Below are 26,610 nucleotides of genomic sequence, written 5' to 3' on the forward strand. Positions count from 1 at the left end.
TCGCTTTTTTTTTTTGACACAAGAAAGCCGCCTCTTCAGCGCATGCGTGGCAGCCTACAAGGCAGAGAACGTCTGCCCTCTAGCGGCGCCAGCCGTTCTACACAGGAAACCTCCACTTTACATGCATTCAGGAAACCTCCACTTGTTTTTATATTGAGCGCATGCCATCCTGTGATGTGACAGATCCAACGGCTGCCTGAACCCTTCTCTCCTGTACTGTAAGTACATATGATGTATGTGGGGGGGGGGAGGGGTAGGACCTACAGATACAACCGGCCCTTTGAGGGTGGCCAAACTGCTGATGTGGCCCCCGATGAATTTGAGTTTGAAACCCCTGCTCTAGAAGTATGGCTGGCTCTTTACTTATCTTCACTTTTTAAAAGCCACACAAATAACTCATTTTCATATTTTCAATCAGACAGTAATTAGCTACTTTGCTACAAATTGCAGAAGGGATTGAGAAAGATATATTCTAATAACATTACACTTGAGATGTATATTTTCAGGACTCACCTTATTTTTATAATTTTAAGTTTATGTTTTTGTAATTTTAAGTTTTAAATATTGTGTTATTAACGATGTTTTTAAATTGCTGAATCCTGTCCTGGTACCTTGGGTTACGGGTGGGATAATAATAATAATAATAATAATAATAATAATAATAATAATATGCTCTCTCAAATAAATGTTGGGAATTCCAAACTCTTGAACAGTTTTCTCCTTCCTCATTTTTGAAACCCGCACTTTCCCAAGAGCAGGGTCTTCTTTCTCCTGTAATGAAGATAGGAGGAACCTCCAGACGAAACAACAGAATTAAAATGTAACTCCCTAATCACTAATACATTAGGTTAATTGCATTCTAGCAGTACAGCTGTTCTCAAGCATTCCAGGAACGAGGCGGATAATGGTTCCCTAAGAGATTCAAAATGGAAGTTCCTGTGTAGGTTGCAAACTCTGTTTTCCCACAGAAGAAACGACTTCCTGTAAATGACTCTTTTTTTAAGGACCCAGAGATGAACAGTATTTAAGCCTTTGTTTGACTGAGGCTGCCTTAACAGTACAGCGGCAAGAGACTCTCATACCTTGATAGTTTTAACCAGGTTGGCAGTGCTGTTTGCCACTTCCTTTGCCGACTGGACAAAGTGCCTCTTTGCAACGGGATTGGCTGTCTTGGATGAAGCAATGCGGCAGGCATTACACAGCGCAGAAGTGTGCTTTGCCACAATGGTAGCTGCTGATAAGACCTGGAAAACGAAACACACACACATGGCTGAGGGGGCGGAAATAGAACCACAGACAGGGCCAGCCCTACCACGAGGCAGAGTGAGGCAGCCAATTCAGGCGGCAGTTGTGGAGGGGTGGGGAGTGGATAGAGCTGCGTATGCCATGAGGCCTGCCCCTCAGGTGTACAGAGGAGGATGCTGTTCCACTGCCAGTGTCAAACTAGGATTCAACAGTTTGGTGAGTTTTTGCAGGCTCCATCTTTTCCCTTTGCCTCAGGCAGCCAAATGTCTTGGGCTGGCTCAGTGATGGAATGGCTGCTCTGCTAATTCTCCATCTGTGTTCTGAAGCACCGGTGGGTTAGGAAGAAAGGAACTTGAGCTCTTTTGGAAACTGTATTTTGGCCCTACGATGCAGCATAGACAGTAGACACATTTTAAAGAGCCATTTGGTTATTTAAATGTTTGGCAAGATCCTTAGCAGCTGCCAGGCATGGACTGTTTCGGAGCAAACAAAATACAGGTAGGGCTGGTCCAGGTCTCATTGCTGATTACCTGGACGCTGAGAGATCTAGGGAGATACCAGCAAGCTTTTTTCCTCCTTGTAGTTCAGTCCTATCCATGTCTACTCAGATGTAAGTCCCATTCAGTTTAATGGGGCTCACCGAATAAGTTGGTAGAGAATTGCTGCTTTGATTACAGATCAAAGTAAGATAAAGAGAAGACACGAATGGCCACTGACATGTTGATAAGAGTTTTAAAAATGTTGGTTGTTCACATGCTTTATATATTTCTGTTAATGACTGAAGGAAATGCATCGTTATATTTTGGAAATTTACAAAAAAGAGGAAAATGCATTCATTCACCTGTAAAGTACAAACACAGCATTCCAAAACGCAATTCAGTCCAAACACATTTTAAACCTCTTTACTGGTATTCACAAATCCTTATTCTTGCCCCCCCCAAATATATATATATCAGTGAAATAGATACTTGGGAGAGGGAAAAATTTCCCCTGATAAATAAACTAGTGATTTTCTCCATAGGAAATAGTTGTTAATTTTTCTCTGTTATGTAACAGTCAGGAGCAACTGCTTGCTTCCATACTTTAGCAGTAGCAATATAATTTTTTGTGCTGCAAGCTTAGTAAGAAACAGACCATAGCTGAGAGGGCAGAGCTCATGCCTTGCATACAAGTTCCGAAGTTCCCACCCAATTAAAATATGAATGCACCCCTATTTTCAGGCCACGTGCAACCCAAGACTGCTATTTCTACAAAGGTGGGCCTCTTACAGGCTGTGAAGCACGAGCCAGCAAAATGCCTCTGGCAACCTTGATGAAAGTTACCTGGGATGGGCTGCTTCCTGGGTCCACCAAGTTCTGACATGCCATTTGGATAGCTTGATTGGCCCTGGCAAACTGGATAGGATCAACAAGCCCCTGCTGACCCGCCTGGCTGTTGGGATCCGAGATGCCAACCAGGTAAGCGGCCTAGGCAAAAACCAAAGGCATTGTGACTACTCAGAGGTGGTTTTCAAGAAGCACACAATAAACGCCTATTAGTTCACTTGAGATCATGCAAAACCAAGAGTGGAAGAAGAGAGTCATTTTTTCATCCAATGTTCTTCCTAGACAGGGCAGGTCTTGCATGCCAATTACAGGCACGGAAAAATACAGAGAAGCCATTTAAGCATTATTTGCAAAACTGGCCTAATGCTAATGCCCACAACTAAAGTCATTCACAGGCAAATCAGCCACTGTTGTGGTCAAGCTACATAACTAGAAGGTTATTTATAAACACATAATAAGCAGTCTAGCAGAAACTCCATCAAGACAAACACTCAAAAAGACCACCGAAGGTCCCTCCATCCTCACACTTTGCAAGCAGTTGAAATGCCTTAATGTATTTGCAGAAGCTCAACCACACCGTCACCCACCACTGCAGAAAACCTTGCTTAGTACATTAGTCACCTGAAACTCACCTGAGCTGCTGCTTCAGTGAGGCCACAAAGGGCCTTGGAAGCCACCCCAACACACTCGCCAAAGACTGGAAGGTCCCCTGTCTTGGCATTCTGAGAAATTCCAGCCATCGCCTCTCCCAGAACCTGCGGGGGGAGGGGGGGGAGCAATTCAAGATTTTCAATTCAATCCTTGCTTTAGAAATCACAACACTACTTAATAACCATACGGTAATATTTACTAATACCTCATACTTCTAATAAGCCTTATTTATTAGTATCAATATTTGATAATATGCAATGCTATAAAATGAAAATATTATTTATTCATTCATTTATTTATTTTCTACAGCTCTTCATCAGAGGAATACAGAGTGGTTTACAGTATAAAAACACAAAAATACATAACATAGTAACAAACAAAAACAACACCCCCTACCTAGAAGGCACATCAGACGCAATTCACACATATTATCTCCGTAATACGATCACCTTCCTACTGGTTTTATCCCCACACTGCGAATCAGGAGCAACATCATCAGCTGATTGACAGGTGAGCATCCCCCACCTGCCCAGGTGGGCCACTGAAGATGGGGGGCGGGCAGGGCGGGGCAGGGGCAGGAAGACACCAGGATCTGGCCTGCTGGCTGGAAAAGGCTCCCCTTCCCTGCTCTAGATTTTTGGAGGTTAGTTTTATGAAGATTAGTTTCGCTGCAGGTCCTTTAGCATTGCTAAAGTGCTGTTTTACACTGTTTTTCTATATAGTGTTTTAACTACTATTAGCAGCCTGGACTCTTTTTGGGGAGGGAGGGTGGACTGTACTTTTGACATAACTACTAAAAAAATCTCCTTGTTTTTGGATGTTGGAGAAAGCTGTAGCTCCAGGATTTTGCTCTCCCCCCCCCCCCTCACTCACCTGCCAGGAGGCTCCAGTACCCCACTTCAGGGAGTGCTAAAGATGACTTAGTACAACTGGTCATGAAACCGAACATGCAGATGGAAAGAAAATACAATGGCTACCTTGGAGTTTTCCATAACACCTTCAATGCAGTCAAAATAAGAGAGGTCGCTAACAGGTTCGTTGGGGTTTTCCAGCATTTCTTTAACCGTCTGAAAATAAGAGGGGCACAAGTGATGGTTGGCAAGGAAGTCAAAATCCTAGACCATGAAGCCCTTGTTGCACCTTCTTAGGGTCCTTGGGTGAGCTGATTAAGCAAAGCCCTTCTTGGAATGGGAATGAATCCATTTTAAATACATATTGCTTTGAAATGAAAACCAGCTTTTTGTGTCTGGCTTGTTATATTTATTAGAATGTTGAATTGCAGTTTTATGGATTGATTTTAGTTTTGTACACTGTTTGTATGACACCCCCTCCCAATAAAAGCAGCATATGTGTATTTATATAACTTCCCTTCTTTTGTCTGTATATCTCTGGGTTGGTTGCAGGAAGAAATAAAATTATCACATATGTGGTCAACAATATTAACATTTTTGACACTTTGATCAGGCCCCTTCTCTGGCTGGAAGAATACATGCAAGGAGACTCATATCTTCCAGGCAGTTATCCTGGAAAAACAACTCACTGGCTCACTTCAGCCTCCAGTGTGTTAAGTTACAAGGAATAACTGAAGTTTACTAAATGTCAACAATCCCAAATGAATCTGGCAAAGTGCATCTGCCCACAAAGTGGAGAAAAGTAAAGCTAATTTCAGAAATTAACAATAATGCCAACAACTATTGGCATTAACATGTGAATCTGCACATGTGAATGACAATAATCTCAAAAACTGAGAACAGGCACTGCAATGAATATATAAATATCCAAGAACTTAACAAATATAATATTTTATCTGTTTCATCCAGGGGGAAGGGCATCAGGGAAACCCAGCCTTGAGTTCCCAGAGGCAGATGGGACAAAAACTCCCAGCAGTCCCAGCAAACATGGTGACCAGGGGTCAGGGATGATGGGACTTGGAGTCTAGCAACATGAGGAGCTCAAGGATGGGGAAGGTTGATGTCAACAATAGTGTGGCCACTATCACAAATCAATGGAAACAAAACAGGATCTTTGAATGATACTAGTTGGGAACAAAGCTACGCAGCTAATACAGTTTAGTATTCACTGTCTACAGAAGTAAGAGATGTAAGGTTCCCTGGGTTGTAGCAGTCAAGCTGTGGCAATCGAGCCGTCAAAAAACCATGGCAGCCAAGCTTTGATGTTTTATCACTTGATCCACCAGCACTCTTGTTTAGACAGTTAGCATGGCAGACTCAAGTGCCAGCCTGCTGAGCGTTCAGTCAGCTGACTAGCAAGTCCAGATGGGGCAAGATTTGAGGACAGCCACAAACACCCTTAATCACGAAAGCTTTGCCAGTCATATCACCCAAGAACAGTGAGCCTGCAATCAAGTGGAGACCTACCTCCAGTTCCCGGAGAGCGTTGTCACACTCTTTTTGGCCCGGCGCTTGCTGAGTACACAAAGTGATGAGCTGATTTATACTCTCAGTCACAGCCCTAGAAGACAAGAGACATGCACATCTCAGAGACCAACAATGTGGGTAATCAGAGTAGATCACAGGTGGACCTGCTATGAGGTAGCCGGCTTGATTAGAGAAGCAAGTGGCAACCCACCACCACCCTGCCAGAAAAGTTTAAGAAATTAAGATGCATGGTACCCAAGAGCAGCCAAATTATTTTTGAACTGGCAGTAAGAAATCAATAATTATAAACGACACCCAAAATCAACTGCCTGAGGCATCTGCCTAATTCTGTCTAATGGTAGGGCAGGCTCTAAACAGAGTTCTCAAAATAAGCTAGTAAAAGTCTCCTAAAATTCTCTTCCACTAGTAAAACCAATCAGCCAATTAATAGCAATATCAATTTTTAAAGATAAAACAAACTAACAAATATCACTCTAATCCAGGAAACAACCCCCACAACCCAAAGCTGCATCCCTCTAGTGGGAAAACCCAAATGCCAGATGAAAAATGGATGAAGGGCGGTATAGAAATTTAATAAATAATAAAAATAAAATTATCCTCAGGGCTACTTCTGTAATGGCACTGCCTCCACTGTACAGATTTTGTTTTGCACTGTACAGATGGCAGCGGAAGCAAAGCCCCCCTTGAGGAACAAAGGTGGCAGGGGGTTCCCATAGCTGGGGCCATTCAGATGTTTTGAACTACAAATCCCATCAGGCCTAGCCAGTACAAAGCTGGGACTGATGGGAGTTGTAGTTCAAAACATTTGAAAGTACCAGCTTGTGGAAAGCTGACATACAGAAAGGCCACTTCTAAGGCATGTGGGTCCCATCTAAAACAGATCTATATATTCCCTGATTTCCTTCCTCCCATTTGCTTGATTAGGAGCCCTCGGAAGGGAGGGCTGGTGGTGCTCACCTGGCGTTCTAACATGGGGGGTAACAATGACTAACCAGGAGAGAGCGGGAGAGGAGCAAGGCACCAGGGAGTAAATGCACCAGTGGAGCTGATCCTGCTGGGAGGTTAGGTAAGCAGCAGTGGCCCTCCCTGCTGACCACTCCTGGGTTTTATGTTCATTTGGAAAACAGAAGCTACTCAGGTGAACTGCACTTCTGCCTTGGCCCTTACCTTGCAGCTGCTGCCAAGAGGTTCTTGGCATTGGGAGCACCGGGATCCACCGAGAGAGACTTGGCAGCCAGAAGCAACTTGCTGGAAGCCATGGAGATGTTCTTGAGGTTCCCAATGACTTGAATTTGGTCCTCCTTTGTCTGTAAGGCCAAAGAGGCAAATCATGGCATGGATTTAGGGCAAGGGAAGGCAGCAAGGAGGCTAAGCTCTGAGTTACTCTCCATGCAAAGACAAAAGGAGTCGCATCCAAGCCCCTGATGCTGTGACAAGAGGGGGCCTTTGCGGAAAAAGTGGTGGTTGGGGTGGGGGGGGGAGGGGAGTGCTTTAAAATCAACTTGCTGAGGAGGCAACTTGTTTGGCGAGCAGCAGAGAGGACCGCTCACTCTGCACCACAGGCTACACTGGAAATTATAGCAAGTGCTAAAAGGTCTGCAGCTAATTTGCATGACTTGACTGCAAGGGCTTAATTAGCATCTCATTTCCATGAGCACGACAAGATGTCAAGCAACCATGGGTGGGTGCGCAGCTGTTAATGTTGGCAGGCCTGCTAGACAGGGAAGGGCAGAGCGGTCTTTGCTCAATACACAGGGAGGTTCTGGCCGACTCAGAGCTTGGAGCAGGTGGCCCTGGATAAACCAAGACATACTCTGTCACTCAGCTGCCGGCCCAGACAATAGCAGAGCGAATGAGGGCTGCGCTGATGAAGCAACACCTTTGAGATCTGCAGCACAGCCTAATGTGGACTGGAGTTCTCAAGCAAAGGCAGAGGACAGGCTGGTTACTCTCATGCTGCCCTTTGCTGAGAAGAACTTTTCCTTGCTGCTGCTGTTCCTTAGGGAAAAGGGTCAGAAAAGGGCAACCAAAATGATCAAGGGGGTGGAGCAACTCTCTATGGGGAAATGTTGCAGCATATGGGACCTTTTAGTTTAGAGAAAAGATGTGTCACGTTTAGAAAGTTATGCATGGCACAGAGAAAGTGAAAAGAGAAAGGTTTTTCTCCCTCTCTCATAACATTAGGACTCGTGGACATCCAAAGAGGTTGAATGCTGGAAGATTCGGGACAGGCGAAAAGAACGACTCCTTCATGCAGCCCGTAGTTAATCTATTAGCTAGTAGTTAAAAACTCGCTCCCACAGGAGGCGGTGGTGGCCACCAACTTAGATGGCTTTAAAGGAGGATCAGAGAACTTCATGGAGGAGAAGGCTATCAATGGCCACTCGCCCTGTGATCCTGCCCGGCCCCCACAGCTGGAGGCATCAATGCTTCTGAATACAAGTTGCTGGAAACTGCAGGAGGGGAGAGGGCTCTGGCACTCAGGTTCGGCTTGCAGGTTTCCCATCTGGCTGGCCACTGTCAGAACAGGAGGCTGGACTTGATGGGCCACTGGTCGGATCCAGCAAGCTCTTCTTAGGTTGTTATAATGGACATGCTGAGTCCCTGCTAAGTGATAGTGAACAAGCCAGGGGGGTGGGAGTTGGACAGAATGAGATGTGATAGGGTCATACACCATGTATAGAATCATAAACACTGTAGGAGGCTTTGGGGGTCATATAGTCCAGTGCAGGAAATTTAGAACTAGAGCATCCTCCACCCCCAACCCCTTTAGCTTCGGGAGAGCCCACCCACCACCTCTCTAGTAAATGGGTCTCTTTGCCTCACTGCTCTGTCAAGAGGTTTCTCTTAATGTTCAACCCAAGTCTAGCTTCCTCCAACATGATCCCATGAGATCTAGTTCTGGAACAGCATCAGAGAACAAAGACTCTGCCTTCTCCTTTGTGGCAACCTTCAGGTGCATGGAAAGACCTACTGTCTTCTCCTCTCCTGTTCCTTTGGACATTCCTTTCATTTCAACATTTACACCCCACTGTTCCTTTCTGAGGAAAGCTGACAAAGGAGCTGACAAACACCCCACCCCAACAACCACGACCAATCGCTTCCCCCCTCACCGCATCCTGCCCAGCCAGAGAGCAAACTGGTGGAGGAAGACGCCTCACCTGAGCTTGCCCAGCCATTTCAATCCCAGCATCCAGGAACTCGTCAAAGTCTTCACTGAATTTTCCGGAAGCAGCTGCCAGCTCCCCGCTCTGGCCCCGCGTGGCATGGACAACCTCCCCCGCTGACTGGTTCAGGTCAGCTGCAGCCTGGTTGAGTTCACTCTGTGCTTCTTGGAATGATTTTGAGCTGGGAGGCAGCTACCAGGCAGGGGCGGGGGAAGAGAAAGAGGGGTTGGGGGTAAGTTACCAATGGCTTTATACACAGTAACCTCAGCGCAGGGCACTTTGCAAAGTCCCTGCTCCATGGAACTTAGAGTCTAAAAACTGTAGCACACAGAAGGGAACAATGCAATTGTTTCGGTTATGTGCATCTGGGTTTAGTTACAGCAGGGGACAGGAATTACAGCAGTTCCGGCACCCCAACCCGGTGCCTTCCAGATGTTGCTGGCCTCCAATTCCCATCAGCCCCAGCTAGCATTGGCCAATGGCCAGGGATGATGGGAGTTGTAGTAGTCCAGCAACATTGAAAGGGCACCAGGCTGGTTATCCAAGGACTACCCAAGGGTTATGCCAACTGTCCCAAAGTTAGGCCAGGCTGCTCAAACTCTCTTGCAGTGAGCCTTGTGAAAGCTTGGTTATACATGAGGTGGAGTGAGGTGATGGAATGGATGGTGCCAGATCTGTACCACCATCTTACCACAAGTCTACAAGCAAGTAACTCTTTTGAGAGTAATGTTCTGATTATTGGAGGTTGCAGTAACCATTTTATGGCAAGCTTTGCATTAAAAACAAAAATAAAAACCTACTACCACCACCTTAACAACAACAACAAAAACAACAACAACATACAAATATTAAAAAGTATCTCACCGATTCCACAAGCAATTTTTTGCTGGATTCACCAATGCTCTTCAGCGCTACATCCACATCCTTTTGGCCAGGAAGGCAGTTCACACAGTTGTTCAAAGAATGGGAGACAGCTTTGGCCACCTTCAGGGGGAAAACATGGCAAAGTTGATTAATTTAATTAATGCTGCCTACAATCTCTGAGCATGTGTGCAGTGCACCCCCCCCCCAGTACCAGACCCCCACAAGCCAGTAGCCTCAACATTCCAGGAGGATGAGGGACAGGGACAAAGTTTTCAGAGACTTAAATTCTTCCAGAATGATGGTGGAGACACATGGCCAAGAACACATGACCCCATTGTTAAAACATCTGCACTGGCTGCCCATCTATTACCAAGCTAAGTTCAAAGTCATTGCATTAAATCACAGAGCCCTGAACAACTTAGGTCAGGGTGCCTCGAGGAACCACCTGAACTCTTATATCCCAGCCCCATTATTGAGATCATCTGCAGGAGCATTGTTGGTTGTTCCCAAAGTTGGTGAAGCTCATTTAACAACGAGAAGAAACCAAGCCTTTTGGCGTCATCAGCCTAGTCCTGTGGAATACTCTGCCAAGAGAGATTCAGCTGATGCCTTCTATGACAACTTTTAAATTTTTCTATCCTGCTAGGCTTATGAAGGCAATAAAAATACATCTTTCCATAATGGTTAGTTGATGGTCTATGTTTTAAATGTTTATTATACATATAGACATTATTGTAAACCACTCTGATTTTTCTATGATATAGTGGAATATATATATATTGTGTGTATATGTATGTTTTTAAAAGGGATGTGGGTGGCGCTATGGTCTAAACCACTGAGCCCCTTGGGCTTGGCAATCAGAAGATCACCAATTTGAATCTGCATGATGGGGTGAGCTGCCATTGATCTGTCCCAGCTTCTGCCAACCTAGCAGTTCAAAAGTACACCAGTGCAAGTAGATAAATAGGTAGCGCTGCGGCGGGAAGGTAAACAGTGTTTCCATACGCTCTGGCTTCCGCCATGGTGTCCTGTTGTGCTAGAAGCGGTTTAGTTATGCTGGCCACATGACCAGCTCCCTTGGCCTGAAAAGTGAGATGAGAGCTGCACCCCATAGTAGCCTCTCTCTCTCTCTCTCTCTCTCTCTCTCTCTCTCTATCTCCTTGGAAGGCTGAACCAGAAACTGAGTTCCTTCTCAGCTAGTGAACCTGTAGGCAGGGGCTGTCAGGCTGTCTTCATCCATCGGGTATAAAAAATCTTTTAAATGAATAATAATCAAAGTAGGTCGTGGTACTCGCATCTTAGATAGGCATCAGCAGTCAGAAATCCCTGCTGTCATGTTGCTTACAATCTGAATTTTGACAGCGGAGGAGAGGCAAAGGGAGGGCAGGAGAGAACCATGCAGAAGCCACACGCCACCCAGATGGACAGAGGAAGGAGCATTGCATTGGACCAGATTTTCAAGCCAACTGACCTAATTTGCAGCAATTGGACTAATATATGAATCACAACACAATTCTCCTTTGATTTTCACACTTCTCTGAATTTTGCAATGCATTTCTTAGCTCAAAAAGATATTAATTTGGGCTAACACCCCTACCATATTATATGGGAAAGTACTTTAAGCAAGATGTACACTGAGATAAAGCGTGTGTTAAAAGCATAGCTCTGCAACAACGTGCAGATTTAAATATTAATATTTCACCAAATAATGTAGAAATCATAGAATCATAGAACTACAAAGCTGAAAGGGATCCAAAGGGTCATCTAGTCCAACCCCCTGCAATGCAAGAATCACAGTTCCAGGGCCTTCTTTCATTGACTTCTCCAGGCCTCGCCTTGTGCCAAGCACCTGTCTCTGAGCAGCTACTGACAGACCATCCATAAGAGCTCTTCTCCCCAACACCAGAGGGAGGCCTCCAGCTGAGAGGAGCGGAGGGCACACGGAATGGGGGCAGCAATCACCTTGTCCTGCAGAACTGAGTCTTTAGCCACTTGAACCACATTCTTGGCCTTCAACACCAAGAGGGTGTGGGCGTTGGCAACTGCTTTGGCAAGATGGAAGTGGCATGGACCACAAGAAACTCCTCCATCCCTACCCTGGCGGAGGTACAGATGGAGATCAACTTTGAAGGAGCCAAGACAAATGCTTCATGGGAATGAGACAGGTTGGAGAAAGAAGGAGGCATCTGCCTTGGGTGGCAGATTCCAGGCACCATTAAGGGCAGCAGAAGGAGAAATGGATGGATGGGCGTCACAGGGCACAAGCCACCAAGACAGTCTCCTGCACAAACTTTGCTGCAGCGAATGGGGGCTGAACAAGAGCACAGTGGGCCCCCCCAAATCCCTCTCCATTTCACCCAGCCTCACCTGGGCCAGCCTCTGTTGGCTTTCTGCATCGCCAGGAGCCACCAAAGCCTGCTTTGCTTCCTGGATGAGCATTGCTGAGCCTTCCATGACATCCCGCGCAGAGTCCAACATTGCGTGGGCTGCCGCTGGGTCACTGGTGGATGCGGAAACACCTCGGGCCGCCTGAGCCAAAGTCTTCAAGGCATGTGCCGTCTCCCTGGCAGCAACCCCTAAATTAAGATCACATTGAGCATATTAGTAATACTCAGCTCGGACCAGCTAGTTTCTCATTTTAATTCACATTTCACGAAACAACGAGAACCAAAACACAGCTAGTCTCTGAAATGTGCACTGTTCTGGATTTTGTGGTGTGTTCTCCAACCGAAAAGGGTCTACAAAAATGCATAAAGTAGTGAAAAATAATGCAGAGAACTCCATTAGGAAAAACTGCTTGCAAAAATGCAAGTTATGAGAAATTACATGAAAACTATTTTCATGTGGATGCAGAAAATAGGGGAAACGGGACTTCAACTTTGAAAAATGAGGAACTGAGACAGAAACTTATATTGACAGATTGGTCCAGCCCTCTTTCCAGATCACAGAGAGCAAATTTCCCCATTAGCAAGTGGGATAACCTCATTTTCAATGAGAATTCCTCACCAGCATCTATGAGGATAGAAACCCATTGGGGATGTGGACTGATTTTTTATACATGCCCTTTCACCTTTTGACGTAAAAGTATTCAGTTTTCATTATTATTTTTTTCATTTCATGAAATATTCAAGGCACCAAATGGGATTTGATGAGTCTGAAATGTGATAAAATCCAGCGATTCAGCTAGGTTCAATTCTTCCACAGCCTGGAGCTCTCCAGATGTTTTGGGCTGCAACTTCCATAAGCCTCAGCTGGCAAAACCTGTGTCCACTGATTCACTCACTAACACAGGAAAAATCCCACCTCCCAGGCCAATCTGCCATACTTCAAATGTTGAGAGTGACACAGAGAGCAGACCTCAGCAGACTCTTAGTGGTTGACCAGGCTCATGGAACATGGCCAGTGTCAGACTGAGTAGGGACTCCAAGCTTGTTCCCTGTTCCATTGCAGTTGCTGACCAGAGAAAGGAACAGCAAGTCCTTCAAGCCAGGCCACTGTCTCCACAGCCGAGATGCCTTCTGGTCACCAGGTGATGCCACAGAGCCAATCCCATGCTCCCACCTGCTACAAATCTCCAAGGTCGGTTGGAGCCAACCCAGTGCAGATGCAGCAGGGACACCAGGATTAGGACCACCTGTCTTCTACCTGCCTACAGCCTGATCCTGGTGCTTGCTAGTCCTTGGAATTTTGCTTCCACAATAGCAAGCTTCTGGGTTAAACAAGATTCTTCAACCACCCAACTTGACGGTAGTTTCTGTTTCACTGAAAAGCTTGCCTAACTACCACAACATCACAGACTGAAAAGTGATGAGCTAAAGATACCAGTAGCCTGCTTTGTTGGGGCTTTGCATGGAACTGATTTCTCATCAAGAATAAACGCTCTGGTCCACTGAGTGCCCAAGATTTTGCATAAGCTTCTATGCTCCACTTGCCACACCCCCATAACCCTCTGTTAACCAGCCAGGGCCCTTGACATTGTAAACAGCTTTTTGAATCTTCTGACCTGTTTCAAAAGCAGTTTGCAACATGGCACAGAGGGACAGCTATTTGGGAAAAATCTAATGGAAGGCTCTTTTGGGGCCATGGCATTGTTTCTTGAGACCCTGGCTGTTATAGCACTGAGCAACCCCCAGGGTCACTGGGAAGATTCGCCTCCAATTGCCCAGCTTGCCCCAATTTGGAGGTGAGCTTTCACAGGGAAGAGAAAGCGAAGAGGAGGAGGAGGGAAGAAAGAAGGGGAAATGCTTCCTTTGCAGAGAGGAGGAAGGTGACAAAATAACAAGGCCTGTTTGGGTACATTTTTGCTTTCCAGATGATAAATATCTACAGTTATAAACCCTTTAAGCTTCCAGCCTAACAAATATAGGAGCTGTCCTCTCCCAAGTGAAGAGCATTCAAACCATGTGGGAGCCTTACTGCTGCAATCCTACACCAACACTGTGAGACTTACGACCAACTGGCTTTTCTCCAAGCTGAGCATTTCTGCTTACAAAAACAAACGTGATCCCTGACCTGGATCACAACAAATAAAAAAAATTAATAGCAGTGATAGTGAACAGCTTTTAGCAAGAGGGCCAACCCTCTGATGACTTTATACCGCCCACACACAGAGGATCCACAGCCTGTTCTTCTCACCAGAGCTGTGCAAATCACCCTCTCTGCTAGTAAATTATGTTGAAGGAGAGGGGGCAATTTCCAGCTGCATCAGGGCACTGGGGTTTGCCTGCCTAAACTGCATGCCCACTTTAAAATAAGGTAAATTTTCCTGCTGCTGTCATAATTGGTGAGGTCACTGGGGTAGCAAAAAAAATTGCTGGGGGGAGGGGAATCAAGTCCCTGAGCTGGGGATTAGCCACCCTTGATTAAGGGTGTCAGCAAAGCATAGGTGTCTGGCCAAGTCAATGTTTCCAAACATAGCTGGATGCCAATGCAAAGCTAATGTAGCAGACAAGAAGCATGTTAATCAATATATCCTCTCAGCCAGCCAAGTGGTCTGGTAGCATTTCCCAAAATGGAGTGGTTTCTTAATGCCATATTTTTTTTAAAAAAATTGTTTCTTGATCTTTCACAGGTAATTCAGAACAAGAAAAAAGAAAGTTATATAGGTCCCTCCCCTTCCAGAATTAATTACATATTTTAGGAATTGTTACTGATGCACAAATGTCAGCTCCCATGTGCCAAGACTCTGCATCTGAAATGAAGCACAGAGCCATCTTAATCCAATTATATCCACTTCAAAGCCAAAGTGCAACCGAAATCTGTTCAGTCCCATTACCAAAAGGAAAGTTGCTCTAATGAGTTTTATCAGCTGGATTCAGAAATCCCCAACTGGACTAAGCACTGAAGACAGAATGTAATTGACACAAGAGCATTTTAATGGCTACAAGAGCCTTTTTGCCATTCAGCCTGCAATTCCCCAAGGGCAATTCCCCAAGCCTTTCATATACTGAAGGAGACGCTTTGGTATCAAATGCATTTTCATTTCTTGATACAGGGACACAACTAGCGTCCTTTAAGGGAGGAAGGTACATGGATATTCATGTCACATTGGAACCACACACGAGTCTTCTTGAGAATGCATATTTTCCCCCCTGCCAGAAACTTGTTCCCAGTAATTCAAATGAAGGGTTTCAAAAAGAGGATAGTTAGCTAACCGAAGTCAGGAGCTGGACTTGTTGCTGAGGTAGCCAAATGTGGTTTCCTCCAGATGTTTTTGGATTACAAACCCCACCATCCTTGCTGGTGCTGATGGGAGTTGTAGCCCAGCAGCATCTAGAGGACACTATCCTGGCTACCTCTGATGTAGCTCAACACAGTAAATCAGAGATGAGGCTACATTCAGAGCAGAAAAGTAACTGAGGGAGCACATGAGCTGCCTACAGCCCCAGATCATCAGAAGAACCACCAGAAGAGCAAACAGATGAGAACAGCTGGGCAGCCAGTTCTCCTCCTGGAGATAATGTGCAGGGTGTGCTTTGCTGGGTAGTGCTATAAAATATTATTAGGGAACTTTAGGGATTATTAGGGATGGCTTTAAAAGAAGACTGGACAAATTCATGGAGAAGGATATTGGTCGCTACTGGCCATTGTGGCTCTGCTCTGCGTCCATGGCTGGAGGCAGCAATGCTTCTGAATGCCAGTTGAGAGACACCCCAAGAGAGGAGAGGGCTCTTGTGGTCAAATCCTGCTTGTGGGTTTCCCACAGGCATCTGGTTGACCACTGTGAGAACAGGATGCTGGACTCGATGGGCCTTGGCCTGATCCAGTAGGCGCTTCTTATGTTCTTATAATACTGCTATTTATTTATACAAACACTGCTATGACACTCTTCATCCCCACAAGGGCCCCCCAAAGCAAGAAAAAAAATTAGAAACTGTCTTGTACAGTAACACCAGTACATTTGCCATAGTCAATGAGCTGCTGATATAAATAACGTGTGTTTTCTTCTGCCAAGCTTTGCAAGTGGAGGCCTACCTGTATAGTGTTCATTGCCTTGTGCTGCACAGGTCAGCAGTTGGGCCATTGAAGAACCGACTGCTTTGGAGGTGCTTCCCAGGTCCTGAGCACATTTTTCAAGCTGAATGCAAAAAAGCGATGCGAACATTAAGCAAAGGTAACATCACGACCCACCACAACACACACACATTCCTGTCCCTCAGCCCATGGAACATTGCAGTCACTGACCACAGAAGTCTTGCACACAGCAGTGCTTTCTAGGAGTAGTGCCCACACTATGGGATACAATTCAGTTTTCAAGTTATCCTGGCTATTAGCTCTTTCAAATAAAATAGTTTTCACCTGGAGCCAAAAGGAATACAGAAATAGATCTAGGGAAACTATTCCACCGCCTAAGCTCCATGCCGAGAAAGCCCCATCACTCGTAGGCACCCGTGGGACCTGCAAAGGTGGGAGCCATCTAGATTACAACCTCAGGAAATGGATGGGCTCAGCAAAGGGCTGTTGCTTGAAGGAAGCATAGATGGACCAATGGTGTGAATGGCAACTCTGCATGCAAAGATCTCTGTCTGAGACTTTGGAGATGTACTACCTGGCAGAGTGGGCCATTCTAGGTGATTGGTTATTTATTTATTTATTACTCATCCTCCTGCTTCTCTAGGGGGAGGTGGTAATCATATCTCCAATGGAGGGGAGTTCTATTATTTAGGAGTCACTAAAGGAAGGCCCTGCTCTGTATCACTGCCAAATGGACAATGCCTGTCAGTGGTACCACCACCAGGGCTCCAGTTGGGACACACTGGGGAAGGCACACTCCAGTATTTGGGCCCTAAGCAGTTCAGGTCTGTATGCACTAAAGTCAAAACCTTAAACCAGGCCCCGTGGCATTTAGGCAGATAGTGTATTTCCTGAAAGTGTTCTGTGGCTCCACCGAGGAGCATCATACAGTAGACAGGCTGCAGAAGTCTGCATCAGATGTAGGTTCTGGGTGGTCTCCAGGGGCCAGGCCCAAACTGTAATCCAGTTGTGAGGATTCTGCACTAGCTACACCTTCAAGGGCAGGCCCATGCAAAGCACACTGCAGAAATCCAGTCGTGAGAATACCTAGCATAACAGTGGCCTGGTCCGGTCTAGGAATGGCTGTAGATGGAAATATTTTATGTATATATTTTTGTGGTTTTGATATTGTAAACTGCCCTGTGATAAACTGTAAACTGCCCTGTTATCCTTGGTTGAAGAATGGTAATGAAATTCAATAAATAACCACTCCTTGTCACTGAAGCCACTTGGGATACAGGAGGCGGCTTAGAATCTGGCAGAAGTCACAAGTCACAACGTATTAGCAATCTGACTCAGGAAAGGCTGCCCATAAAAAATGAGGAAAATGAAGACCGTTTTGTCCTACGGCTACCCGTTTGTTTTGTTTATTCTGTTTCAAGCGCACTTGAAATTGTTCAACCATCTAGCACCCCCTTTAAAAAATATATATGTTTGTGTGCTTGGAAGGGGTTATTTTCTTTACTTTTTGCTCTTGTTCTTGCTTTTATTATTTTTTGTGTTTTTATTTTGTATTTTTATGCCGTGAACTGCCCTGAGATCTTCAGATGAGGGTGGTTTACAAATTCAACACACAAACGATAAATGCTGTCCTGTTTACCGTTTCTCCTGGAAGTGGTTTCAACTGCCCGTCAATGGCTGCCATCTTTGCATCCTGAAGCTCATTTTTGAGTGTTTGAACAGTGTTTAAAGCAGAGTCGATTTCCATGGGTCCACAGGCTTCGTGCGCCTAGGCAGGAGAAAGATGAAGCGGAAAACAGGCTTATTATCAAAGCTGCTCTCCAACATTCTGACTAACAGTCATGCTCACCCTGTCCACAGGTAGCATTCAAGAGTTGCCACATTAAAACAGACACATGTTGGAAAGAAGGCATCACAGATCAAATGCTTCAGCTAGACCAGGGGTCAGCAAACTTTTTCAGCAGGGGGCCAGTCCACTGTCCCTCAGACTTTGTGGGGGGCAGACTATATTTTTTGGGGGGGAATGAACTAATTCCTATGCCCCACGAATAACCCAGAGATGTATTTGAAATAAAAGCACACATTCTACTCATGTAAAAACACGCTGATTCCCGGACCGTCCGCAGGCTGGATTTAGAAGGCGATTGGGCCAGATCTGGCCCCCAGGTCTTAGTTTGACTACCCATGAGCTAGACACTTCTTCAGTTTTATCTGCTTCAATGGAGCCAGTTCTGGTGTTCAGCTACAATCCATGAGTTGCTGAATACATGAAGAGTGAGCAATGGAAAAGAGGCACATTCAAGACGTTTCAGCGCAAGACTAATAATCTAAAGCCTGGCTGGAATGTGTCCATGAACTGGGATAATGCTTGCCTGGATGGAGAGTGTGTTTATGTCTGTAGATAAAACATTTGTGTGGCTGAGATGTACCCTATGATACAAAAGTAAGAGTTACTTTGAGAATTAAGAGTCACATGGATGGGGAACCTGTGGCCTTCCAGCTGTTACGAAACTCCCGCCATCTTGATTACTGAATGATGGCTGGGAATGATGGAAGGTGCGGTCAAGGCATCATCTGGAGGGCTACAGGTGCCCCATCCCGTCTGTAAATGCTTTACTCAAGAGTTGGGATGGCTACATACCTTTTGGGAGGCAGTCCTTAGCTCGGCAAGGCTGGTGGCAAGATTCTTGGCGCACTGGCTCAATTGCATCGCCGCAGCCTGGTCTGCCACTGTAGGCACGGCTGCTTTAGCAGAGGCCACCATTTTGCTCCCCGGCTATTTAGAGAATGACAGAAGAGAAGGCAGAGTACCTATTGGCCATTTGACCACGGAGCTTATGCATGCAACATCACCAGGGAGACAAACATTTCAAAGAATCCAGATTAGATCTGGCACCTGATTAAAAAAGCCTAAAAGTGCAATCCTATTTGCCCACCCTCAATCCAACTGAACACAGTGGGTTTATTTCCAGGTAAGCAGGTATAGGATTGCAACCTCTGTGAATTAAATTACTGTTTCAAAATGAAAAACTGTTTCTGAATGAAAGTATATTTTCTTGGTTTCTATACTACTACTACTAATAATAAATTTTTAGTCCACCTCCCTCCCCCCACAAAAATTCCTCAAAGCACCATACAAAAATGAACATAAAACCATCTAACACCCTGTGTCAGATCCAGCTACACCCACCCCACTAGAAGGTAAGCAGAAGATTAAGAGCCAAAGGTCTGAGAAAATATAAATGTTTTTCCTGGCACCTAAAAACAGGGAGTGATGGTTCCAGGCAAGCCTCCCTAGGGAGAGCACCCCATAAGCTGGGAGCCACCAGTAAGAAGGCCCGCTCTTGTGTTGACATCGTCTGCGCCATCCTCAGAAAGGGTACACAGAGGAGGGCTTCAGATGAAGAATGTTGGGTCTGGGTAGATTCACGTGGGGAGAGGTGTACTGGGTACCTGAGCTGCGTAAGGCTTCACAAGTCAAACCAGTACTTCGAATTGGGCCCAGAAACGAATTGGTAGCTAGTATACTCAGGCTGGGGTTAGCGTTCTGTGCTCTTGTTGACTGTACCTGGAGGAAGATTTGGCTGGAGTTTATCAGTGCAAGTTGAGCACTCAAGTCCTCTGCCTGGGCCTGGCTTCCGCGCACTCCCTGCACAAGCTGTGGAATGTGATCTGCAACATTCTGCAGGGAACAGAAAGAGGGAAGAAACGTTCAGGATTCAACAGGATCCCCAGCTACACACACATTTGCTGCAAGGAAGTTCCAAAGAGTTATTTAAGATTCTACCATAAAATTCACCAGTAGAAAAAAAAAATTGTTGCTTTAAAACATAATCGACAAAATTGAAACAAATAAACAAAATTAAAATAGAATTGCATACTCAGAAGCAGCAGCTTTAGAACAAATTGGGGTTTTTTCTTTTTACTACCAGTCAGTGTCCTCTTAATTTTGTTCCAAAAGGTCCAGGGCAACTCTTCTGCAAATAAGTCAAAACTCTGCCTATAATGGTCCAGTCCAGCGAGGGCATATGCATGCACCACTGAATAGAGAACGATGTGCACAGGTACATCTGTTACACATTATGCCTTCCCCAGTTTATTTACTCCGACTGGATGCTCAACAGCCCCCTCAAAAAAGCTGCACTGGGACCGATTTGCTAAGGACGAGCTATCAGCAGTTTTGAGACTGGGGCTTTGTGTGTACAGTCCTGACTGCTGTGTTTGTGTAAGATGGATTGGGCAAAGATGTGGCACATTGCCAGCACAACATGTGGCCTTCTTTCTGCACCTCTGCAATGATCAGTTCTGGCCTCAGGATTTTCTTTAATTGCCCAGGCAACCATCGCCAGAAAAGGAAAAAATGCTACCCTTGGAGTGCACTATGAGCTCATTTCACAGATTTGTTTGGATACAGCAGTGCTATCGTACCACCCAGGGATCTGAGATAAATGCAGAGCTGTCCTGTGCTGTCAGAGCATTAAGCCCTGGGATTATAAATATGCATCCAGCATGTTTCGCGTTCTCCCACTTTGCCTCAATTCCGCCATGAGCTATTTGTTTGGAACGAAGACAGACCTCTGGCAGTACAAAAACCAAATCTCTTATGCACAATGATCAACAGCATCTCATAATTTCCATACTGTAACTCCTTGAAAAAAGAAGTCTAAGAAAACCACATGCAATGATCATTGAGGGGCGGGAGGGAGGGAGGGAGAGAGAGAGAGAGAGAGAGAGAGAGAGAGAGAGAGCGCGCTGATGGGATTTCCCATATCACAACACCAGCCTTGATGGCACATGCCTTTTCAGCAGCGGAACCCTGATTTTTTGGGGGGGAGGGGAGAACCCTCCTTAAAGAGACACACCTGGTGCAGTCCTTTCAGCACTAGGTAAAGACTCCCTTGGGTACTGTGACATTTTATGAGATGTGTTTATGCCTTCCACTGCTCTTTCATTTTCTGATTTTGAGCTTAGCTCATATCTTTATGTTTGCTTGTTGGTTTTACACTGATGTATTTTTATGACATATTTTATGACATACAGCATTAAAACATGAAACCATACAATGAAAACCATTAGAAAGTTAAGACATAAGTTGATAAACCATTGTGGAAGGATGTATTCTTCATTGCCTGCATAGGCCTGGCAGCATAGAAACATTTTCATTAGGTGTTCAAAAGTTGGCACAGAAGGCGCCTGCCAAATCTCTAGTGGCAGAGCATTCCACAGGACTGGGCAGATGACACTAATGGCTCAATTCCTTGTCAGATTAGCCTCACCAACTTGGGAAATGACCAGTGATGCTCCTACAAATGATCTCAGTCATCAAACTGGGATAGAAGGGTTCAGGTGGCCCTCAAAGTACCCTGGACCCAAGTTGTTTAGAGCTTTGTAAATTAATACAAGAAACTTGAACATGGCTCAGCGGTAGATGGTCTGTCAGTGCAGCTGTTTTAACAATGATGTCACATGTTCTCAGCCAGAAGCTCCCATCACCCACTTGATCTTGGCCAAAAGGCCGAGAAGCTCCCACCTGGCTGCCACATTCAGTACCAGCTAGAACTTCCAAACCAGGACCAAGGACCACCCCACATTGAGTAATCTAACCTCAAGGCTACCAACACATGGACTACAGTAGTCACCCAGTAAATTGGGCGTGAATAATTTTATCTACACTTTGGTGTGCTGCCCTGGAAACTTTGGATGAAGAGCAGATAAGAAACATTTGAAATAATAATAATAATAATAATAACAACAACAACAATAATAGTTTGCTTAGTCCACCTTTCTGTTTCCAACAGCGGACACCCAGAAGCAAATGGCCTTTCATTACCCCCAGAGATATAGCATGGGGATTCCACAGAGCTACAGCTAATAATAGCCAGCAGACCTGCTTCCTGCCTCCTTATAAAGCTACCAGACACCTTGCAATTCACCTCCAAGCAGCGGAGATAAAGGTGGTGGCTGCCAGTGCAGAATCAACTGCAGCCAACAGCTAGCCTCAGGTTGCCTCTGATTGTCTAGGCTAGAAGCCAACTTCTCTCCAGTGTGAGCAGAGGGTATTCTTGTGGCCCTGAAGATGAGACTTGTTGCCACTTCTGTTGCATGCAGAAATCCATGGAATTGTCTGTCATGCTTCAAGGTTGGACAATGGATGAGAAAACTTAGAAAAAGGGCTACTCACTCAGTTAAAGAAACCTTGGCGGATTAACTGGATTCACCTATTAGGTGTGCATAAATTTACACATGGTACAAACAATGGTGTGAGGTTGTGGTTACTGAGTAGCAAGGGGGGAAAACAGTGTCCATGCTCAGTTGTGAATCAAGAACCAAAGTTGTGCAGATGTCTCTCCTAGTTCAGCTTAAGCCAGCTTTTTCCAACCTGCACTGGCCAGGGCTGATAGGAGTTGCAGTCCAAAACACTGAGAGGACACCAGGCTGGGGGAAGACTGGCCTAGGCAGCACCCTCTTGCCCCGATTCCCTTAGACCAGGGATGGGGAAACTGTGGCCCTTTAAAAAAATGTTGCTGAACTCCAACTCCCACCATCGATGAGTGCTGGTCATTCTGGTTGGGGAGGAGGAAAGTGGTGCTTAAGAGTATTTTGCCATCTCAAGCTAGCCTACCTTACAGCTCTGGACAAGATGCTGGTGGGCTGCTGTGTTCTTATTTGAAATGGCTGCGTTCTGTGAGGCTGCAATGGTCTGAGTTGCAGCTGCTGCTGCTTGCTTAGCAGCAACCTGGAAAAAAGGAAATACAATTAAGCAGAGGGTAAGAGAGACTGAGAGCAATGGGAAAATCTGTGTGATTTGCTGCAGATCAGTTTCTACAAACACACCTGTAAGTTTCTGTCTTGCAACATATATGCATACTTATATTTATTTGTCAAAATGAAGAAAGCCCTGGAGGCATTTATTTGTGTGCAAAAGGACAGAGAGTCTGTTATTGAAAATAAATAAATGCTGGGCTGACCATTTGCTTGAAGTCACCCTCCCTTAATTATAAGTATATATCAGCTCCCCTTTGCAACTGTTTTGCACCTGGCTGCCTATGGTGGATTCAGGGGTTATACTAAGGAACAAAGTAGATCCCATTAGCCTGAAGTCTGTCTACACCTGCATAAAAGTCTTGCAGTGGATAAGAGAAGGTGATTTTGTCAGCTGGGCAGGAAAACAAAATGCTTTTTTCTCTGCCCTCCAGGCTATGTTGGAGCACACCTTCGCCAACATGGTGCCCCTTCAGCCCATCACGGCTGAAGCTGATGTGATTTGTAGTTCACAGGTGGGCAACCACATTTGGTCAGAGCCAGATCTGAAAGTGGCCAGCCCCCCACCTGTCAATCACCTGATGCCACATGACAGGTACAGTAAATGTAAATGCATGGCTGCAAAGGAACACTTCAGACAGTGGTTGCGATTGCTCCTTTGTAGTTGCAACTTTACCTTTGGTGCTGTTTGAATTTGGTACCTTTCCACACCACACAACTTTGAGCAGGGGCTGGACACATGCAGGAGTGACAGAGGGCATCTAGTGCGGCTGAAAGTAGCACTGCAGGCTAAGGTGCCAAATTCAAGGCAAAGCCATGGATATAAAGGTGGGCTCCTTTGCAGCTGCCGCTTGAATTCAGCGCTGTTTGCAGCTGTGGCTTTACCTGTCATGTGCCTGACATCAAGGGGTGGATGGGGAGGGGTGCTACGGTCAAAACAGCCCCACAGGTCAAGCGGGAAAGGGTGGGGGCCTCATCAGCCCCACAGTCTGCAGTTGTAATCAAACACATCTGGAGGCCACCAGACTGGTGAAATTGGTGATATGCCTGATTGGAGAAGGTAAACAAGAACAGGTTCCCAGGCTGTATTCTGACCTCTAATCTGTTGACGATTTTCTTCTTGATGGCATTCTGAGCGGCTGCATTGGTGGCCACTCGCAGACCTTCAGCTGCTTCGCGAAGCCTCTGCTGCTGGTCCTCATTGTCTGGGTTTGCTGCAGCTCCCTGGCAGAATTGATCACATGCACATACACAGAGGAAATAGGAGAAAGAGAGAGAGAGGGGGGGGGAGAGATTGAAGCGCTGCCGCTTACAGTATTGAAAAGGAACACTCCTGATGCTCTACTTCAAACGTCCATGTTTTGCAGGGATTTCTACTTAGATGCTGTATGCAAATGTCATCTAAATGTATCTACCTATCTAATCCAGCCATCCCTCTAATTCATCAATCCATAATTCCCCTTCAACCTGGCAAATTGTGCTGAGTACCTTTGCAGCTTCAACCATCCGGGCTGTTGAGTCAGCCAGAAGTTTCGCAGCTGCCAGAAGTTTCTTGGAGTTTTCCATGTCTATCTCTGCCTCAGCATCCGACCTCATGGCGTTCACGAGATCCGAAGTTGCTTGAGCGAGGACCCTGGCCTGCCGTACCATTTCACCTACAACAGTATTGAGTTAAAAATCTGCTTTTTATCTCTCCTTTATCCCTCAGTGTTCAGTTCAGACACATCCCTGTCCTCCCTGACCAACTCTTGTGACCATCGTGATGGGATGTTTGGAACACATTTCAAAAACACCACAGGCTGTTTTAGTCACATCTATTTGTTTATGAAAACATTTTTGTAGCCCCGCCTCACAACTGTCTTTACATTACAAGGTACAAAGATACATCTACAGTTGCAAACACAAAGTGTTGCCATGATAAGATGAAAACGCATCTAATAACTTAGGCAGAGAGAAGTGAATTAGAAGCACCTACATAAATGAAAGCCCATCAAAGGCATGGGAATGCAAGAGTGTGCCAAGATGTCACCCGGGGCAGGGCCAGACTGTGCTCTGAGGGGAAACAATCCCAGGGAAAAGGTGGGCCACCACAGCAAAGGCCCTACCTCCACAGGCTGTGGCAGCACCACCTGGAGGCATCCCCATCTGACGGTGTGGCTCTTCACAAGATCCTCCCAAGAGCTCATAAACCTCCCATCAAATCAACTTGCCATGACAGGATCATTTCATTTCTGTTTAGATTGTGCAAAGTTTTGATTTTCATATTAACAAATATCTGACCGTTACTCAATCTTTCACCATTCTAGACATGCTATATTTTCTCCCTCTCTTGAACCCAGCTGGGACCACCCAAGGAAGCCAAATGCTGGAAGATTTAAGGAGGATGAAAGGAGGTGCTCCTTCACATGGGCTGTGCAGAAACAGCTTTAAAAGAGGACCAGACAAATTCTTGAAGCTATTGGTGGCAAGTGGTTTTGTACTACTTCCAGGTATCGCCTCCAAATATCACTTGCTGGGAGGAATCACAAGTGGGGAGAGGCCCTGCTCTTTTGTTCGGGTCCCACTGGGGGCTCCCCATAATGACACCTGGTGGGCCACTGTGGAAAGCACAGTCGGATCTTCGTAAGTTCTTTGAGCATGTATCTATTTCCCGAAGGACAGGGATGTAGCATTTCCAAATAAATAATGTTCCTCAATGTACTGTAACAAACATTGCTCCTGACTTTACACTCATTTAGTGTTGTATATACAGTATTTATCATTGTGTGCATACAATACTTGTACAGTGGTACCTTGGGTTAAGTACTTAATTTGTTCTGGAGGTCCTTTCTTAACCTGAAATTGTTCTTAACCTGAAGCACCACTTTAGCTAATGGGGCCTCCCGCTGCCGCCACACAATTTCTGTTCTCATCCTGGAGCAAAGTTCTTAACCTGAAGCACTATTTCTGGGTTAGCAGAGTCTGTAACCTGAAGCGTATGTAACCCGAGGTACCACTGTATTCTAGCAGGCATTTTAAGTAAGTTGTACTAGGTCAACTTCACGTTCTTACCTGTGGCCTTTTATTGTTTTAAACACCACACTATGTGACCGAGGCATCGTTTTATTACTGATCTATAATGGTGAATGGCAATCTACAAATATTGGAAACAATAACAACGCCAGGTACTTAGAGAGCACTGAATATAATCCGTACAACAACCTTGCGAGGGGGGTCAAGGGCAATACGAAAACTAACCCCCCACCCCTTTGGCCCCAATCAAGGCTGACCTGCCGCATTCAAGCAGCTTACCAGCGTCCCCCATGGAACTGAAGATGCTCTCAGTGACACACATGATGGTGTCGGTGGCCTGGTCGTAGCGCCCAATGGGCTCCCCCCGGCTGGCGAACTGGCGGACGTGCTGCAGGAGATCGTTCAAGGCCTGGCTCACCACGCTGGCAGCTGCGCTGACCTGCTTGAGCAGCTCGGAGTCGTCTGTGGCCGCCTGGCAGGCTCGGACACAGTTCTCCACAGAACGATCCACCAGCTTCCCGGCCTCTATCAGCTGCTCCTGACACACAGGGGAGCTGATGGTAGGGCTCACGACCTGTAACGGAAGCACAGCCACCACGTTGGACACAGGAGAGCTGGCTGTCCCGCCCTCACTTAGTCTTGACGACAACTCTGTGTGGGAATTTAGGCCGAGAGAGGGACTGAATGTCCCAAGGACACCCAATGAATTTT

At 45.8% G+C, this 26,610-nt stretch overlaps 1 protein-coding gene across 9 annotated transcripts in view; it reads right to left on the bottom strand.

The window, feature by feature from the left end:
- The window catches only part of TLN2 (talin 2), a 179,841-nt gene that overhangs the window by 39,165 nt on the left and 114,066 nt on the right, over positions 1–26,610 (bottom strand). For 5 of the 9 annotated variants that reach the window (XM_083475490.1, XM_083475495.1, XM_083475488.1 and 2 more), the window contains exons 19-35: positions 26,179–26,473; positions 24,376–24,545; positions 23,983–24,111; positions 22,748–22,861; positions 19,694–19,807; positions 18,767–18,901; positions 17,765–17,893; positions 16,126–16,228; positions 12,019–12,227; positions 9,652–9,771; positions 8,782–8,979; positions 6,788–6,927; positions 5,600–5,693; positions 4,199–4,288; positions 3,203–3,325; positions 2,568–2,711; positions 1,083–1,244 (exon numbers count right to left, since the gene is read on the bottom strand). In XM_083475490.1, coding sequence (XP_083331616.1) covers positions 1,083–1,244; positions 2,568–2,711; positions 3,203–3,325; positions 4,199–4,288; positions 5,600–5,693; positions 6,788–6,927; positions 8,782–8,979; positions 9,652–9,771; positions 12,019–12,227; positions 16,126–16,228; positions 17,765–17,893; positions 18,767–18,901; positions 19,694–19,807; positions 22,748–22,861; positions 23,983–24,111; positions 24,376–24,545; positions 26,179–26,473 — 2,469 coding nt within the window. The remainder of the gene's footprint in view (positions 1–1,082; positions 1,245–2,567; positions 2,712–3,202; positions 3,326–4,198; positions 4,289–5,599; positions 5,694–6,787; positions 6,928–8,781; positions 8,980–9,651; positions 9,772–12,018; positions 12,228–16,125; positions 16,229–17,764; positions 17,894–18,766; positions 18,902–19,693; positions 19,808–22,747; positions 22,862–23,982; positions 24,112–24,375; positions 24,546–26,178; positions 26,474–26,610) is intronic. The other 4 variants (XM_083475496.1, XM_083475492.1, XM_083475494.1 and 1 more) reach the window with 1 other exon arrangement.

This window comes from Podarcis liolepis (assembly GCF_965112155.1).
Source record: "Podarcis liolepis genome assembly, chromosome: 14".
Classification (NCBI taxonomy): domain Eukaryota; kingdom Metazoa; phylum Chordata; class Lepidosauria; order Squamata; family Lacertidae; genus Podarcis; species Podarcis liolepis.